The sequence below is a fragment of the Calonectris borealis genome, chromosome 14 (assembly GCF_964195595.1).
Source record: "Calonectris borealis chromosome 14, bCalBor7.hap1.2, whole genome shotgun sequence".
Lineage (NCBI taxonomy): Eukaryota > Metazoa > Chordata > Aves > Procellariiformes > Procellariidae > Calonectris > Calonectris borealis.
Window position 1 is genome coordinate 6,795,921 of NC_134325.1, and position 19,528 is coordinate 6,815,448.

Here is a 19,528-nt window from a genome sequence, read left to right on the forward strand (position 1 = left end):
GCCAAGGTTCTGTGGGACTGTGTGAACACAAGAACACTATCAGTACTGAAGAAATACCTGTCAAGACAAATTTGTGCTATTTCTGATCAGAGGCTCTCTTCTGTTTAGCAGGTTCAGGGTCACATGCCTCCGCTCATGATCCCAATTTTTCCACACGACCAGCGGACGCTGGCAGCGGCTGCTGCAGCCCAGCAGGGATTCCTCTTCCCCCCAGGAATAACTTACAAGCCAGGTAAGCTGACAGGGATGTGAAGCTATTTAACATTTTAAGATATTAACTGTAGCTTCTTGTGTGATCTGTCTTGTATAGATGATGTTACACAACAGGCGTAGCTGGTTAGAAGTAATGTGGAGTTTTGGAACTCCACTTGAAAAAAAACTTCTGGTTTGAAGGAGGTGGATGGAATATTGGTTATTGAACTTCATTACTTTTTTTACCTTTATTTCCCACAAAATCATTTACTCTAAATGTATTGGCCCACTCGCCTAGTAATTTTCATCTGGTCTGCCCCATGTCATTATACAAAAGCTACGTATTTTTAATTAATTCTGTTATCTTCAGTATACTTGTATTTTGTGCCCAAATCCTTACTCTTAATTAGTGATAAAAGTCAGAGGAAGTATAATTTAATTAGCAGGCTTCAAATGGGCAACTTTTTGTTTGATTTCAATCTGAATAATAAAAGGTTTCAGTAGTTCAATCCCAGTCATCATTCAGACTTGTAACAGGTCACATAACCTTGCAGTGAAATATGTTTTGAGATGATTTAGCAAATGTTATGATTTCTTTCTTTTTTCCTCTGAGTTTACAGGACTCCTGGGGAATTCAATTAGGGATATAATGGTTTGAAGCTACTTTCAGAGCCTCCTTGTAAACAGGGCTTTAAATGTTTAAAGACACGTTGCCAAAGGAATTCAATGTAGGAAGATAGTTAAGTAAATAAAAGTCAACCTTATTTTCATTTGTACATTCTTTGTAAGTGACCTCAGTCCAGAAGCAGCAACCTTATTTTGCTCATTAATAGTATTCCCTGTCAAGCTGCTTTTAGCATATTAACCTGATAACTAATAACTACAAAACATAAATACCAGTTTCTTTTCTTGACATTAAATACGAAATGTACAAAGTGAAGCATTGATCCTGCTCCCACTGATGTTAGTGGTGTTTTTGCTGTTGACTGCAGCAGGAGCAGGGTCAAATCCAAAGTAAAGCCTCATAATAGATGATGTAAACAGCATACTAATTAAAAGCCAGGTTGAACCTAAAATCTTTTCTAGCAAGTTTACTTAATACTAGATGAAGTGAGGCCAAGCAGGATTTCAGCAAGCATTTCCGTTTGTCCCACTCCCTTCTGCCTCTTTAGTGTGGAGACATTCCTCTTGAAACACAGAATCTTTGTCCAGTTATTATCTTATTTTCAGGTTTAGAAATCCCAAAGTTCTTTTCCAATTTGACAAACTGGCACACCCTATGCAGGAACCAGTTAATGGAGCTCTGAAAGGCAGCTGGCTCTAGGTGGCACAGGATGATGGTTATTCGCACACATCACCACTTCACAACAGCTGGGGACCAAAGCGAAGAATATTCTGTCTCCAAAGACATAAGAGTTGCCAGTTGTGGAAATTGTCTACGACACCCTGGCTAATACCTTTCTTCTCACAGACAAGAGAAAGCATTTAGTTTCCTTGCTTTTCCTATTTTAATCTGAGATGCTTTCTGAATGGTGATGATTAATGATTAAGCTGTTGGTTGTGTTTCCCCCCCGAAAGGTGATATGTCAAATCACATTGTGTTGATTTTGGCTCTGTAGGCTACTTGGTACAATAATGACTTGGGAAGAAGAGTACCAGCATGATTTCTTGCACAAGAACAGATTTCTGCACTTATTCTAAAATGTTCCTTACAGTACCTATCCTAACAACTTATCGAGCTTATACTGCTTTACCTGGGATTCTGTTGACTTCTTAGCAGAAGGTGATACAGCTTTCGGGCATTTTTTTACTTGCCAGAATGCGGAAAGAGAGATCTATAACAAACGTTAAAAGAATGAAGGGCAGGCAGAAATCAAGGCCTAGATATCTCAGAACACAGCTAGCTGTTCACTAGTATGATAGTGGTTTATATCCAGCTGATGCTAATAAAGACCAGAAGTCACAATCATTTGATTATACTCAGCAGTTTGCAAGAAATAAGAGTATTTATATTTTTAATATATTTATTAAATTCTACAGCATGTGTGGCAACGGTAGCTGGGCAGGTTAGTAGTTTCTATTGGAGAGACATCATGATAAAAAAACCGCCGTGACTACACTTGGTATTGATTAATTCCTATTTTTGGCACTCTCGGCACAGTAGTTAAGGAATTAATGAAACTGGAGATTAAGCTACACTCTTTCATAGAGAGGGTTCTTCAAAGTCATTTCTGAGGAATATTTATGAACTTGACTGCTACTACCTGTACTCTTCTACTTTTGTGAGAAATGAAACTCACCTCTAGGACTGTCAGTTTAGATTCGCTCATACTTCGGAGGAAAGATAGGAGATGGATTAACCCTTCAGATACTTACCATTTTCTTTTTGGTTGCCTGTTTAGTTTCTATTTCATTTTACTCTAGTTTGATGTAGGCAAGACTGAGTTTTGACACTGCCAGTTTTCTTTGACATTCAGAAAATACAGCGAGAGAGATTTCAATAATAGGAGCTGTGGGAACTGAGTACTTTTGAAACTGAGTGTGTCATTTAGGGAATGTCAAATATTATGTGCACAGGCACTTCATTTGCTTTGCCTACAAAATGGGCTAGATATAAGCCAGCTCCGACTTGGAAGTGGCATATCAGTGTTAGTGTGACAGTGCAGCCAAGATGAGAAGTCCTGCCTTGGTGTACAAGCGGGGGTATGATTATGTGCACATGTCCGTGCAGATAGATCTTCATGGGCTAAGTGGGAACCAATTTCATGGCTGTTTAGTTCAATGCCAAGGTAGCAGTTACTGAGTACTATTGCAAATCTGCACTTAACCTCTATGCTTTGAAGTAAGAAAATGGTATTCCTATAACAAAGTACACTAGGTATGCCCTCAATGGAAGGACCACTAGAAGAGAGGAGAATTAGTGGGTTCTGAGGCCCTTCCAGCACATACCTTAGTTGCTCCTGAACTCCTGAGCTCAGAAAGTCATTATGAATAGAAGACTCGAGGAATTGCTGATATACAGCTATGATTTGTATTAAAGCCCAACAGGACAGAGTTTCCTACTGCCTGACAGGATCTACAACATGAGGTGGCTGTAGGCCTCCCCCCCCAGATTTTAGAGCTCTAGGAGGTGAAACAGGCCAGGGTTAGCAAGTGCTGGTAACAAGTAATAATTACATTAGAAAAAAAAAATCCCCAAAGTCCTATGCTTCCTTATGTATCTCAAAGTCATGTAATATAATTTTCCGGCATGGTAAGTACTAATTGAGAAATCAGAGCTGCATAGACCACCTAATTAATTTTTTATACATATTTCAGTATTTATACTGTATACCAGATTAATTAAAACTTTAGGGCGCTGTGCATCTCAAATGACTGTTGTGACTATTGACCTGCAGGCGCTTGACGAGCCTGGTAGAGTACCTGGTTGTGGGGGTTGCCACTTATTCCAGTGGGAAGCTGAGAGTGGCAGCTGTTAGGAAGCTAATACTTGCCCAGAGATGCTACGCAGTTAATATAATTATTTTGCATTCCAAGTACAGCAAAGCAACTGCGCTGGCTTTCTGACTGTGACCACTATACTTACTACTTGGAACTGGTGGGTAACATAAGTACCATTATACCTCCTCTCTCAGTGCAAATTTCCCTTCACTTAACCAACCACATGCATCCAGGAAAAGTTAGTGGGCTAGAGTTTCCTTGAATGTGATTAGCGTGTTCCCATTAGTGCCCTGGGTCAAGAGGAGAAGACAGTGAGTGATAAAAGGAGGAAGACAGTTCCCTCCTCCATCTTGCAGTGCCTAAAGTATTACTTCCTTCAAGTTTTGTGGCTAAGAGGGAATGGGGAGTAGGAGGATGACGGAGTAAAGATATAGAGTAATGCTGGGCAGGAGCCAGACCATACTTTGAGCAGAGCTCAAACAGAGCTATGGTTTGCTCTGAGCAGGGAGTGGGAGGGCCACTCTCCATGCTGGCTGCATAATGGCAGCCCGTGTGACTTGGAAATGAATGATCACTTTTGCTTGATAGTCTTCTGCAAATATTTTGTATTATATCCGTTCTTTACCAGATGCGGAAAGTATCTCTGGAAAAGATTATTGAAAATAGAGACATTGAGGTATGGAGATTGTAAAACCCTTTAAAAGGGTTTGTAGAGTGATATGCTGCAGTGTATTTTCAAAGCATTTCTTCATATTTCATACATAAAGTGTGTAAAGACCATGATTAGGACGGCTAAGAACTCCTGTCTGCCTACCTAGGTCATTCTGCTTTATACACAAAAATAATTTACAAGGGATTTTACTATGCTAGAATACAATGAAATGTGAAAATGGAGACTGTTTTCCTAGGCTGGTGGCAAAAATAGTGAGAAACGGAGTCAATGTTTTGGCCGGGTTCTGTTCCTACTTGCATTGGGGCAAATCAACAGTAACTCCTTTGAAATCAATGAAAGTAAAATTAGGTAAAGCACGACAAACAAAACTGTCAGGCTTATTGTCATCTGGGTGGACCTCAGAACATTCCAATACTGTGAGGTATTTGTCATCAAACTAATTAAACTCCTTGATTACAGTAGCTAATCCACATAAGTAACATCATCTTAGATCTGCTGGATTTCACTGATATCCATCATTGCAGTTTCCATTTGGAACAGGCCTTTCAGAAGTTTTTCCTAAAGCTGTAAGGTGGTTTAAATTTTACAGAGCACAGTACTCTATGTTCAGTAGGCTGCTGTTCCTCTTGGCAGGTGAGAACAGAAAGTGTACATCAAGTCAACTGTGTACCGAGTTGGCCGTGTATCTTTGCATGGCAGAGGTGCTGCATGAGTCTTGTTTCTAATGGAAATTCCCCAGGACTGAGTTGAAGTCTGTCATGTGTTCCCTGTTGGGTTTTACTAGTTGGAACAAAGAATCCGTAACCTCAGGATTTGTTGAAGCAATTCATATGTGCCTCACTCCTAAATGTTGAGGTAAGAGCTGGAAGAGGTAGTAGGCAGCTCAATATTTTCAACTGGGATTTTGCACCGAAGTTCTTTACCCGCAGACAGACAATTGTTGGGGCAACTGATTTTGCTGCGACATGAGGATGGCAGTAGGGCAGTGTTGTGGCAAACCCTGCTCAGAACAAAGGCAGAACTGAGGCAGTGTCATCGGACAGAGGAGATGCTCCATAGTATCGCCTTAGCCAGTTGCCTCTGTTAACATCTTTCTCAATCCTGATGCCGCTGCACAAACAAAGTGCATGCCCTGTGTGGGAATACTGCAGGAGTGGGCATCTGTATCCTTGCTGTATCCCGACAACACCCTGAGGAGAGGTACGCTTTCCTCGGTCTGTTCATTATGGGAACTTGGGAGGGTAGGGCCCTGGAATTTGTGATCTCTCACATCTCTTTTAACTCCGGTTCCTGTTATTCTGTGATTCCACATGGAGACTGTGCAAGTGGCAGTTTGAGATCCATGCGTGAAGAGACAGATTTTAAGTTACATCCCAAAATGGGGAAAGCATCATCAAACCGAAAGCTTTGTAAGTCAGATGAGGAGAGTCAGCTTGTGTCTTACAATTGTGCTTTACGAAAGATGGGTAATAAAGCAACACCTTCTCCCTACCCTGAGTCTCACAAGAGCCAGACATCTTTCTTTCCTCACAGCTCACAAAGCCTTGATCTGGAAAGTAAGTCCATACATCCTATAATTAAAGTCCACTAAGCTTCATCGCTTCATCCAAGACAAAAAGAAACATTTACATTATTTCTATGTAGAATAGCACGGTACAATTGCTCGCTGCTTTTATCCCTTTGGAAATGTTGCTCAACCTGACAAATGAAACAGAAGTCTGGCATACTTTTCCATGGCTTGTAAACACCAATTTATATATAAACAACAGCAGCCAAATGTAAATAGACAATCAGCACAGCAAGGAGATTGAAGAGATCAGTTTGCAAAACATGACAGATTTTCTTCTTCCGGCATTCTTCTCACTCCTGGTTATCAAAGGCCAGCACACACCGGTACCTGAAGCAGACCTGTTTGAACATGTTCTGCCGCCTTTTGTACAAATTTAAAAGAATGGATCCTCACGCAAGCATTCCAAATCGAGAAACAAATTTGAAAAAAATCGCTACAATACATTGACTGATTTCTTTCCAAGACAGCTACCGAGAAGCTTCTTGATCCATTCTTGCACCGACAAAATGAGAGGGGGAAATACGTACCTTCTGTAATTAAAAATTAAAACCAGTCCATTCCCTGCATGCTCAGTTTCCTCAAGGGAGAAAAAAGTACCTTTGCTCTGCTTTTACTGCTTGGTGTCAGCAAAGTACTCCAGAGCTAAGAGTATTAATTTTTGTTCTCAGCACAAAAGTACTGCTAACATATGAGGACTTAGCCATAATTTAACAGGTTAAAATGAGGGGGGAAAGGGACAGTATTATGTTTTAATAACAAATAAATGGCATAACTATAAAATTATTTTTCCCGTAACAAAAGAAAGAACTGTAGCCAGCAGGTGAGCAAGAAAACACTACAGGGTGTGGGAGAGATACTATTAAATTAACTGTGAAGCCAAAAACTCTATATGTGTGTATGTGTGCGCGCGTGTGTGTGTATAAAATATCTGGCTATTTCATACCATAGGAGCATGACAGCTGTGAAAAAGGAGTGCCGCAGGGAATTCTTTTAGAGTTTGATTTTTTTAAAAATATGTTTGACATGGAAAATGTTTTAGTACAAATAAAGCAACTGGTATTGAACTTAAAAAGTGTATGTGGAGGGGGAGGGAGAAAGAAGAGATTGCTGTGTGGAACAGGAATGAATAATTCATGATATTTAAAGAAAGAATGCCTCTGAAATATTCTGCAAGGCAGTCCATGCTGATAACTCGGATGGTTATTTTCCCCCCCATTTAAAGCATCATTAATTCAACATCTTTGTGATTTTTTTAAAACCTTGTAAGATATTTCTGAAAGGAACATTATTTAACTTAGATTAGGATCTTATTTATTCAGATAATTTCATATAAATATCAAAGAGATGAGTAGAATTATTTAACCATAAAGAGACAGTTTTAGTACTTTAAGAAAAGGATCCTAGGGTTTTTTTGTTGCTTTTTTTTTTAAGGGAAAAAAAAAAACCCAACATCATTGCAAACTAAAATCAGCCTCATGGAAGGGGGAAAATAAGAGGAGATATTTTGAACATTACTCCATAGGACACCAGTACAATATAGTGTTAGTGAATGCATTGTAGCAGAGCTCCATATGCAATCAGAATCCAATTGTTACTGGACTGTGTACAAGCACATACTGTGCTCAATGGTCTGACGAGGTATTATGGATATGATGCAAAGAGACCTTGTGGATTAGACATGTACAATTTATTAAAAAAGTGAAACAACCAAACATTTAAACTGAGCTGAATACAATAGCACTTCAGGTGGTAAAAAGGGAGAGTTCTGAGGAATCCAGTGACTGCAAAGACTTCAGCTATTGTTATTTATTTGAGGGGGTTAACAAAAAAAATCTAACTCTCGGAATGTCCTGATTATATTATTTTGGGTTTCTGTATTTTCCCTCATTGCTACATTCTGCTTTCAGTGTGGAAAAGCTCATGTAAAACAGACTGATTATTGTAAATCTCAAAAATGTAGAGAGGAGCAGCCTGTTAAAAAGTAGCCTACAGATAGTACATAACACTGACTTTAAATAAGAAGCTTGAATCAAAGTGATATTCCATTAAATCATAGTTACTGTGTAATTTATCCGTCACTGTATTAATTTTTACATTACAGATTACACTGCTAAACCATTTCAGTTTTCCTTCATTCTTTACATTGACTAAGAGTCTCAATGGCACTGTGTGATGCATTGTTACGGTGGCTCAGAAGTGGGAACACCCATAGATACTATAACATTGCAATGCTTATTTTGGATCAATAGTATCTCTTATTTTCTCGAGTATTTGTTGTCCCCTCAATGCGGAGGGCACACGTTTTCAGTTTCCAGTGAACGGAACACAGAAATTTTAGTGCCTGCATCTTCATATAACTGAACAACCACATAATCTATCAACTTCAGTAGGGTCCCAGATCTAAGAGAAAGCTAAAATTATTTTTCGAGCTATATTTAAAAGTGATTTAATTTTATTTTTCTCTATGGCTACCTTAAAGGAGTCATCCCAAGACAGAGAACCGCAAAGCAAAACAAGAAACAACCTCAACCTGTGCTGAGCCAACTAGGTAGCTTTCCCAGGAAAGAGCCATTCGATACTGAAAAGAAATCACCCTGCATCAAACAGGGCTGCAATTTCTTGGGTTATAACAAATTTCTCCTGTTTTAAGAAACACGTGGCAATAACAATTTTTTTTTCTCTGGGAACCACTGGGGTTTCCTGGGGTATCTTGTCTGTGTGCCTGTGGCCTTAAGGCTCATTTTGTGCCCCAGCTTACACGCTTGATTTGAACATTTGCTTTTGAAAATGAAAATCACGAGAATCACATTTATGTTTTGCCAGTTTGCCTACCAGCTATCTGCTAACAAAAAAGTTCCAAGGGAGCATGGCAAGTCCATGCCCAGCGAAGCCTTTTGTTTTTGCAGATGTTTAGGCTTAGAGGAGTGCTGTGGAGCACAGGCAATCCTAGGTCCATGTTTGCACTTGTCTGCTGCTATTCTCTGCTCATTGTCTGAACCTGCACGCATTGTTCTCCCGACAGGTGATAACTACCCTGTGCAGTTCATTCCATCAACAATGGCAGCTGCTGCTGCTTCTGGACTCAGCCCTTTACAGCTCCAGGTATGTGCCAGAACAAAAAAATGTGGGATCGAAGCCAACATTTTAGGGGAAAACTGCTAACCAGCTGTATGCTAAATAATAGTCTGAATGTTAAATAATTTTTGAGCACAGCCCAGGAGGATTAACACCTTATGTACTTACGGTACTGCAAATATAGCAACATGCGGCCAACCTTGATACTGTGAGTGAAAGACATTGTTCTGTGTGTTTTATATCAGCAGACTTAATGGTATTTGTTTAATTATATGACCAGTTGATGGGAGATATGTTCAAAGATATTTTTGTACTTTATTTTCCTTTAGTCTTTCCCTGTAGCTGCAGTGCCCTACCTTTAATTGGAGCAGTGAGTGTATCAAAACAAGTGTGTGTTACTGGGTTTTTTTCTTTTTTTTCAGACAGTATGGTGCTGACAATACAATAAATTGCAAACTCTTTTAGCTTCTGTATTTAGGTAATCTCAACCTTTCCATGCATTAAGCTGGTCAGATGCCAAGCATGGTCAGGAGCCTGGTTTGGTCATTTATTTATTTTTGGCATATATAGAATGAAATGTTGTAAAATTAAGATTTATGTGCCGTATTATTAGCTAGCTTTTTGTGGCAAGAAGTTTTTAATTTCACAAGAAAAGACACAACAATGTCATAAATAATGAAGAAACAGTCAAAAGCTTTCAGAGTTAAAATGTGTGGAAAGGAAGTGACAGTGAACATGAGAGGAAAGGCCATTAAAGATGCATGTAACTATTTGCAAGTAAACCTTTGAAACCCCTGTTTGAGTTAGGTTAGAGTTAAGTTCAGATGCGAAGTAGGAATACATTTTGCCTAGAGTAGGAAAGCACTGCCATGTTAATATCCAAATATCTACTTTGCTTACCCTTCTGCAATTATATCATTTTCCAGAGGGAACAAAGCACATCATTAAAAATCCTCTCGTCTTTACCAATGCTGATATTCTTCTTGCCAAGTTAACTTAGGATAAGTGAAAATGGGTCCAGAACTCACTGTTCATTGATGGTCCAGAACTAGTGAAAAAGACCCTTTGAGCTTATGTCTGACCTAACCCACAATCAAAACTTGAAAAGAGAACACCCTGACACTGCAGGGAAAGATCTCCCAAAAATACTTTCGGGTCATGACAGTATTACGTTAAGATTGTACCTTGGACAGGCTTCAAACCAAAGGGGAGTTTTTCAAAAGGAAAAATAGCAGGTATCCTTTGAAAATCTGTATTTGAATACTTATTGAAGCAAAAGTCTCATTAGCTTTAGTTGAGAAAATACTTTAGAAATCAGCTTTGTGAATACAGAGACTATTTTTGCTACCTTTGAAATGGAATACAACAAAAAGTGAGCCTACACAAGACTGTAAGGCAGGAAAGGATAAAAACTGTTCAACTGCAAAAGAAACAGGATCTAAACCACAGACATTCCCGATTCTTTTCTTTTACAAGACCCATTTGTAGCTTGACCCACAGATCTATTTGCACATCAGCCTTCATCAGAACCTACAGCAGTAGTGCAATTAATTTGCAGAAATGATAGACTGAGCTGTTAAACATGATGAGCACAATTAGAGAGAAAATAAAACAACAAGGAAAGAAAGTGGTGCTGATACGTTCAGAAATATTTGAGTGCTTGAGGGGCCAGAATTTTCCTTCAGATATATTTGTTGTAAAACAGTTTTTTTGTTTGTTCCCCCGCTTTCTGTTTTATTTGAATTTCACCTTTGTGGGATTTCAAACCTTTAATGTTTCATGGTCATAAGAGCTTAAGTAATAGAGTACTTAATCTTCAGTTGGTACCTGCTCATCTGATTGTCAGATTGGCTGAATTAAATTTTATTTACTCATACTATTAATATTCTCTTTGTGTAAATTCCCTAAGTGTTCCCTAAATGAACACTTATTTGGGTGTGTTTGTTGGAGGGAATTTGTTGTTATACCTGATGCGTCATGAAGACTGTTAGGGGCGTAGCATTTCAGCTCATTTTTTCATCTTTGCTTCCCTTCCCCCTTCTTTCTCTGTTTTGCTTCCTTTCTTCCATGCACCCCACCCACTTATTTATTTACATGAATGCTGTGACCATGGTATCTGAGTATTTCCCAAGTGCTTAAAAATACTGATCACAAAACTAATCTCTGTTCCTTTCAGCCAGTGGGAGAAATAGCTAATTCATTTGCAGGTTTGGTTTTGTTTCTACATGTGAGCGTGTGTGTGAGACTATGTTTGGAGAACTTGGGGAGGGAAAGCTATTTCAATTAAAAAAGCTTTGCAGGAGCTCTAACATTTCAACTTTACCAGGGCATTATTATTAGTTCCAAAATTATATTCCATAATCCAAATCCAGCTGCAGTGGAAGTTCTGTCTGCTTCAAGCTTATAATCTCTCCTCTTTTTTCACTTATGTTTTTTTGGGATGATCATGCTTCAGGTAGGAGCCAGCAGCAATTTTGTGTTCTCATCTTTGTGTGCGTTAGGACAACTTCTACGGAAGCTCTGAATCTAATAGCACAGAAAACAGTTTACTCCCAGGTACACCATGTAACGATAGCAATTATGCCAGTTTCTCCAGTGGGCAATTTATAATTAATGATTTTCCCATCTTATTCAAGCTATTTAGCACATTGGTATCAAAATGTATTTTCTCTGAATTGTATGTCAGTGTTCACTAGTGGACTATGTATCTCCGTGAGTTAACAGACTATTGAAATCATATCTAGGAATTTCTCAAGTAACTAGTTTCACTCTCATGGGCCTTGCATTTGAGGGAAAAAAAAAAAAAAATTCAGTTCCCCTTCAGCAACAGACCTGTTTGACCCATCTGCTCTTAATATTTTGCATCACATTGATCAGCTAGTGATAAAATACCATTAATATTCAGTTGCAGCTTTGAGTATCCTGAAAGAAAGTAGTAGTTACCACACGTTTATGCCAGTCCGTGTTCCTGAAGTGGTGGCTTGCTCTGCTTTGTGTTGACATCAGATAGCTTCTTTTTATCTGTATCCTGATCTCATGAGGGTGGCATTGATGATGTTGTTGACAAAAAGATTTAAAACTCTGTGTTCCAGACTTCCCATTGACAGCTCAGCTCCATCTCACCAGTTAGCTCAACAACTTGGGCAAGATTTGAATAATACGTGTGATAGGACCAAGCCTTGTTAGGACTCTCGGTGTGAGGGAGGGTCTTGCTGATGAGGGAACAGTTCTTATTAGGTATGGTCTAAGAAGAAGGACCAAGCTATTTCTGTTCACCCCTCCAGCTTCAAACAACTGTGAGTGAATCCGGTCAAATCAACCTTCTGCTAAATAGTTTACAGATATATTACCAAATACATCTGTAGCAGGTATGCGTAGTGGTGTGTGAACCAATTCTGATGCATGTGTGTAACAAAAGCGTGTTGCTTTAATTAATCAGTGTGAACAGTAAAACCTGTCAATAATTTCCCCTTTTCTCCTCTTTTTTATACCCACCTTCTCTGGAGTTTCTCCCCTTTCCTGTTTCCCTGAATTTTTTCCCTAGTTGTCAAATGATTGCACTGATATTAACTGATTCTAGATATGTGTGCCCAGTAATCTTGCTAAATGAGTGGACTTGATCATGAAATGGGTTTTCCCAGCTCTCATGGTTCTGGTAGCAGTAACCTAGTTACTGGGAAGTCTCAATGCTGGCAGAGGTGGCACATATATGTCCTTACTTTCAAACAAGGAATGTTACTACATGCTCTTTATTGTTTAAAAAAATCTGCCTTCATTCTTCGATATTTCTACAAAGCAGTCTATGTGGTAAATAAGGAAATGTCGCAACTCTCTCAACCACGACTGATAAACTGTTGATAGAAATGAAAGCACTACAATGATGCTAGCTGGAGTTATTCCTAAACAAAGTGAGCTCTAGGAAAAAAAGCAAAACAAAAAAGCTTTCGTTCATAACTCTTTCCCCAAACTGTTTGTGTAATTTGTCCTTCAAAATTTATCGCTTATAACACTAATGAACCTTGGCAAGTCTTAACTATAGTTGCAGCTGTGTTCTTGAAGCCTGAAGTTTTTATAATCCATTTTAAAAAAATTTAAATTTTAACTAAACACATATTTGTCTATTTCTTTTCTCTCCTCCCATCTCACCCTACTCCTCCATACTCTCTTCTAATTGCAGAAAAAGTAAATGACCTTTTGTTATACCACTGGGTGCAGATCCAGTGCGCTGCTGAAGCATTGCAAAGCCCGCCTCAGGGGCACAATATTAGTAGAGGGAAGGCCAAAGAATGCTATTTTTAGTTGAACAGTTCAGCAGATGGAGGCATGAATACTCATATATCTGAAGGTTGAGGGGTTTGAACCATTAATTTTGATAATGTATTTAACCCTGGGAACAATCAGAAACTGTAACTCTAAGGTTACAATGCTTTTGACCTTTAGAGAACAGAGGGCACTCGGTACAGTAAACAATATATTACATTTCTACTTATTCCAATTCTCTCACACATATAAATTTCAGGACATAGTTGACATTTGCTTTCCTCAGCTATTTTAGTGCTGGTCCTTAAAGTAAGTCAAGAAGAATGTGCAGGAAGGAGGCCAACGTAATGCGACAGTCATGTAAATATGGCCTTTAAATAGCTAAGATGTTAAATGTGGCCTTTTATGAAGAAATATTATTCGCGGGAACTAGAATCTTGGTGACTTATTATTTCAATGAAAAAGTTGTTTTAGTGGACTGCTCCTCTTACGGAGTTTCCTCTATATGTTGTAACCTTAAAGCAATTTTTTAGTGGGCTAATGTGATCTCATAGTGATAGCTTACGCTGGAGGTGATTTGGTCCCACTCTGGTACCCCATCATGCAAAGTGATGTACCTGCCTTATGTCTTATTAAATGATGCATGCTCCTCTTCAACAAATATAGCAGTTAAATATCACGCAGCTTAAGTATTTCTAATTAAAATATCTCCATGTGTCAGCATATTGGTAATGTATTATTTTAATCCATTTATTTTGTTTATGAAACAGTGACATATGTTTAGATTGTGAAATATATGAGCCTTAAAAATCACTTTATTGAAGAAAATTAATTTCTACAATGCTGTCTCAGTAATGTGTTCACTCACCCAGTCAGTCACTGGCAGGGCTGCCAGTCTTAATGTTGGTTAGACACAGTTTAACAGTTTTATCTGACATAACACTCTCGGATGTAAGCAAGAATAATTTTTTCAAATGCAAAAACCACAGGGTTTTCCTTTTTTTATTTTTTTAACACAACGAAGAATGGGGATTGGGTAAATGTGAGAGAGTTTTGGTGAGACCAATCAAAATTAAAAACAGCTAGTTACCTTTTCAAAGTTAGACATTGTAATTTGTTTGTCAGCGGGTAGATGTTTGGGTCAGCACTGTGAGTGAGTGACTGTCAGCGGGAATTCCTACAAGACAAGTAATTTCCCTCAATGTATTACTGACAGATTGCTCACTTCTTCGAATCACTAGAGAAAACAAACTTAATATTGTTACAGGCAGAGTTTCTGTCTTCATTAGCCTTATAGAATGATTTTATCTAGCATTCAAAGACTACTGAGCTCTAGGTGGGCATATTTTAACAGAATGTTCCTTATTATGATACAGTGAATAGTGGCCTAAATTAAGGGAATGGTGTGTGCAAATTTCAGTATATGGAAGCAGCAAATTAAATATTTTGGTCCTTTTCTTATGTGGAAATTTAGGTTGTAGCAGAGGAAGGAGAAATGTTGAAAGACGATTTTATTAGGGCTCTGAGAGACCAAGCAAGCCCTTTAATGAAAATAAAATTAAAAATATGCCAACCTTGCAATACTTAAGAAAATTTAATTAAAACCAATGAAATAGTTATACTTATGCCTTTCCCTACTTGAATGTTTATGTCTCTGTATGTAATATCTGTGTTATCAAATTGAATTATATCAGCGGCAGTATCAATGAAAATGATGTCATCGAGTCAATATTTTACCATATGACCTCCTTTCTTTGCAGAATTTCTTAATACTCCATCTTCTCCTACTCCTTCTCAACTTCAGCCCTGAATTATCTGGCAAAGTGATTTTCATCAGGAAAAGACAGCCCATCAAAATTGAGACTTTTTGCAGTAAAACATCAATTGTGATGAAATTTTTGCCAGCACCCCTGGTTAAAATGAGAGGGAGTCTCCCTATTCTCTTCAAGTTAGTAAAAATGGACAGACAAACAAACAAACAAAACGGTTAGCTAGAGTAATCAAGCCTGGTGCAGCAGCACTGCAGCTGCAAGACCCTTTTCTCACCCATTTAATGCCCTGCATCTCCAATGTCTGCTTTAAACAGCATGTCTTTGTAACTCTCATTCTTGCTTAATGGAACAGTGTCACATTATTTAATAAAAAATTTATAGGAACTTTTAAGAAAGAGACTGTTTCTATAGTCTGTAGCAGTTCTAGTACTTGTCTTGGAATTGGCAAGCCTAAGTCCAGTCCTGGGCTTGGGTTTCCCCCGTTGCAGGAAGGACACTAGCCACCGGACTGTCACCCAGTCTGGCATAGCTCTCTGTTTCTGTTCCCTTCAGATGAGCAACACCTTCTGTGCCCTGGGAAGTGCTCCCGTCCTGCCCCTGCTCTCTTCTCCCAAGAGGGAAGACTTTTCAATCTGGCAGCTAGGGATCAGGCTCCTGGCGTGATTCCCATCTTTTGCACCTTCAGATCTTACCAAGCAGGACAGCTGCCTTCCAGGCCCATATGCTCTGTTCCAGGGAGAATTTACCGTTGAGATCGTAAATGGCACAGACATAAACTCACTTATCAGGAAACTTGTATGTTTAAAAGGATGTCATCCTTATAGCCTGGATTGCAGGAGGTTTCCTGTGTCTCTTCAGTCTGTATCAAGGCAGAAGCTTGAGCCCACGTGACTGGAGGAGGCTGAGCCCCCAGCGTCAATAAGACGGTCTCACTGCCTTAACCACTGGCTGCCCCTCACTGAAAGCCCAGGCCCTATTTTAAAATAATTGTGCTTTGCAAAGCTCCCTCCCTGGGGTGTGTATTCACTCGGAAGCTCGGAAGTAAGAAGCAAATAAGTTACTGCTGCATTTACTGACAGAGCACCAGAGGCACCAGTACTACAGAGTGCCATCAGGGGACGAGCACGTTTTTTAAAGCTCTTTTAAAACTGTGGCATCTCTTTGGGGAATAGGCTGACTGTGAGGCATACTCTGAGCTGGCAGTTGGATTCCTTCAAGCTTTCTATAAATTTATATGGTGTATGCCTTACAGGAATTAGCTGCAAGTGAATATGTTTCTGGAATTTTATTATACTTCTGATAACCATAGAGCAAGCTGCTTAATTTGGCTACAAATTACAAACATGAAGGATTTTTTCCTGTGAAGGTGTTCACATATTTGTATGTTTAGGAACTTTGCAGCAACCAGATTAAAGACAAAAATGCCTTTTAAGTCAGGTCAGTAACAAAGGAAAATAATACACTTCTGTATCATCATTCCCTCCTGACTAATTGCTACAGAAAAAGAAAACTCACCTTTCACCTGAAGTAAAAGTTCTAAGAATAAGGATGGTTAGACAAGAGCTTCTAGGTGTAGACATACACACACACACGCATGCATGCTCAAAGGAAGCAGAAGAATCCTCTTAAAGATGTGAGGACTGGAAAGGTATCATCACGTGCCTTATTTCAGAGGGTCTTTGATTATAAGAGAGTATTCCCTCCCACTGACCCAGTTCAGAAAGAAAGGGAAATTCATAGAAAATGAGCTAGAACTCATCAAATCAGTGTGTAGATATTGTTATCACTGAGTAGAGTCTTTTTAGGTGACGAAATAGGAATGGTATTGCCTCCAACACCCTGCTTGTCTATGATGTGTGTGTATTTGGTCTGTGATGTTTTTAGAATCCATATGATTGAGAAACTAGAGAAGTGTCCTAATACATAGAAAGTATTTGAATCATCTGTCTGTTCTTAAGACTCAGCATGAAGGCTGCACGTGGCTATGGGGCACAACAGAAGGCTTGCGTATCGGTCCTGAAAAAAAGAAACTGGAGGGAGGAGCATCTTAAGGAATAGAGGAAGAAAAACACATCACGCTTAAATGTCAAGACTTAAAAGAATCATTCACAAAATCAACTGAAGTCAACACAATAGAGGACATATTTTAATGTTGTGCATGAATTACAGCAAATAGCTAAACATGAAAACAAATGAAGAAGTATTTCTGGTGCAGGAATAATGAGAGTGTGTTGTCATGTCCGCTGGCATTTCTGGAAGTGAAGTAAGAAATAAAAGAGGTAAAGTCCTTTCAAAAAAGTTGCATCAATTGTTCTACACACTAGAAAGAGAACAAGTCACCGGTTTTAACTAGTCCACAGCTTTATTAAATAACACATCTGTGAACTATCAATAGTAATTCATCCAGTACAGGCCATCTCTTCTGCTGCAGTCTTCAACACCTAGGGGAGGCTAAGATGAGGCCTCATAACCATTTTAATCTGGTCCCAGCCCTGTTGCTGAAATATCATCACACCCACTGCAGTTCAGAAAGCATGGCAGGCTTACGCCAAATTCACATTTACTTGTGTAAAATACATCAGCTTACAATGAATTTTTAATAGTAAGTTCCCAGTTACCTGGTTTTGAGGTGCAAATGTGAATTTATTTTAGATGTAATTTTTATAAGCCTATTTGAATATGTTTTGCATAATTTTGTGTGCACTTCCTTTAAGGAAATTATTTAATTTTCCTTGAAGGTGCATGAAAGTTCTAAATATACAGTAAAAGATCAGTGTGCGAGATCTGCTAAGCAGCCTGTAAATTTCTAATGCTTTAAAATACCTGTAAACTGGGCTTGTTTTCTGCTTCACAAAGAAAACATTTCACTGTTTTCTGCATTTAAATATACATTTTAAATATGTTGACTTATCAGGTAACACAGCAGGCTGAACAGGGACAAACCATTTTTAATGGTATGTTAATTGAATGGGATGCTAGAGATGCACCTGAGTGACTTTTTTCCCAGATGTGCCCCAGCTGACTGATAAAGCTTCTCCTGATCAGTAGAGCCAGTATATATTTATTATATCCCTGTCTTTCGTCCAGTTTCGCTAGTGAAAATAATAGAATGGCTGCGAGCTACTACATGAACTGTCTGTGTTTCTTATAAAAGTAGGAAAACATTATGGCTTCAAGCAGCACTTTCAAAAATTCATCTCTTAAACGTAGACCTGCCTCGGCATCTTCTCACAAGGTGGGGATTCAGACATGGGAATTGAGAGAGATTGTTTAAATGGGACTCTTCCTTTTCCCTGACTTGCACCCATTTATTATTGGGATGGTGTCTCATTATTCTGTCATAGGAGCTTGTAGATATTTAATTGTAGTGCTTTTGCCTCTCAGTATGATTAGCAATGGTAGGTGAGCGTTCAGTTTTCTTGTTCTGTGTCTGTACAGTTCTACACAGGGAAATACTGCAATCGTTATCTTTGACAATTTCTCCATCTGGGTGGTCAGATAGTGAATGAACCCACCAACCTATGTCAGATCTTAAGAAATATTTCTAGAGAAGATTTATTTCCACTTATTTTTTCTGTGTCCTGATTTCTTTTTCTTTTACTTATGCCTCTGTTTCTCTGTCTGCTGCCAGGTTGACAAACCTAGAAGGTCTACACTAGAAGCAGCAATTGCACAACCATCTTCTGTCCTAAACTGATTTCATCCCCTGTAGGATTAGGAGAATAATAATGTTTTTAGACCCCTTCAACTAAGATTGGCTACATTACTGGCAATCGTACCAGTGACACGGACGTGTGCTTAGTAAGAAGCATTCACCAACTAATTTCACACAGCTCAACAAGCAGTTACTCATAATTGCTTGTAATCCTGCTGACATGAGCCTGAATGAAACTCCTGACTTCTCTCACAAAGCCCATCTATGTGTTAACATTTTTAAAAATAAATATATGAAATTCTGAAATGCAAAATTTGATAAGCTTTGATAGCTATCATCCGTTCAGCAAACTTATTTAATTAATTTTAAATCATATAATTTTATTTCCCTTATCCAGGGGTTCTTTTAAGCAGCTCCTTCTTTTTACATTACCTTTAGTTCAGAACACATTTCTACACATTAGCGTGTGAAACTGTCTGAATTTGTGAGTTAAGTCCTCTTCATATAGACCTCTCACATTTATTGTTAAAGATACTTTATATTAACAGTAAGGAATGAAAAACTGATTTTTGGAAGAGCTTCTAAAAGAATATCAGAAAACATTTTAAATTCTTTCTATGAATAATTTGATTTACAGCGTTGCCAGAGAAGGTACTATGATGATAGCGTAAAATGAATCAAAAAACTGTGCTCCGATGCAACCATCTGGTTATATTTTCGTATTTTCCTGACAGATCTGGTTAAAATTTTATTTTAAATAAGTGCTGCTAATTTGCTTTCCTTGGATACAGGAGGAGGAGTTTAAAATACTAGAGCCTTTGTTTGCAGGTATCTTTGGAGCTATGCTTCCTGGTCCTTGCTTGCTTTCCTAGGTGAGCTTGTTACTCTGT

The 19,528-nt window shown here is 38.6% G+C and overlaps 1 protein-coding gene across 15 annotated transcripts in view; it reads left to right on the forward strand.

The window, feature by feature from the left end:
• Nucleotides 1-19,528, forward strand: part of SOX6 (SRY-box transcription factor 6) — a 375,857-nt gene that overhangs the window by 275,363 nt on the left and 80,966 nt on the right. For 10 of the 15 annotated variants that reach the window (XM_075162744.1, XM_075162748.1, XM_075162746.1 and 7 more), the window contains 2 exons: nt 109-232; nt 8,899-8,978. In XM_075162744.1, the coding sequence (XP_075018845.1) occupies nt 109-232; nt 8,899-8,978 (204 nt within the window). The remainder of the gene's footprint in view (nt 1-108; nt 233-8,898; nt 8,979-19,528) is intronic. The other 5 variants (XM_075162750.1, XM_075162749.1, XM_075162736.1 and 2 more) reach the window with 1 other exon arrangement.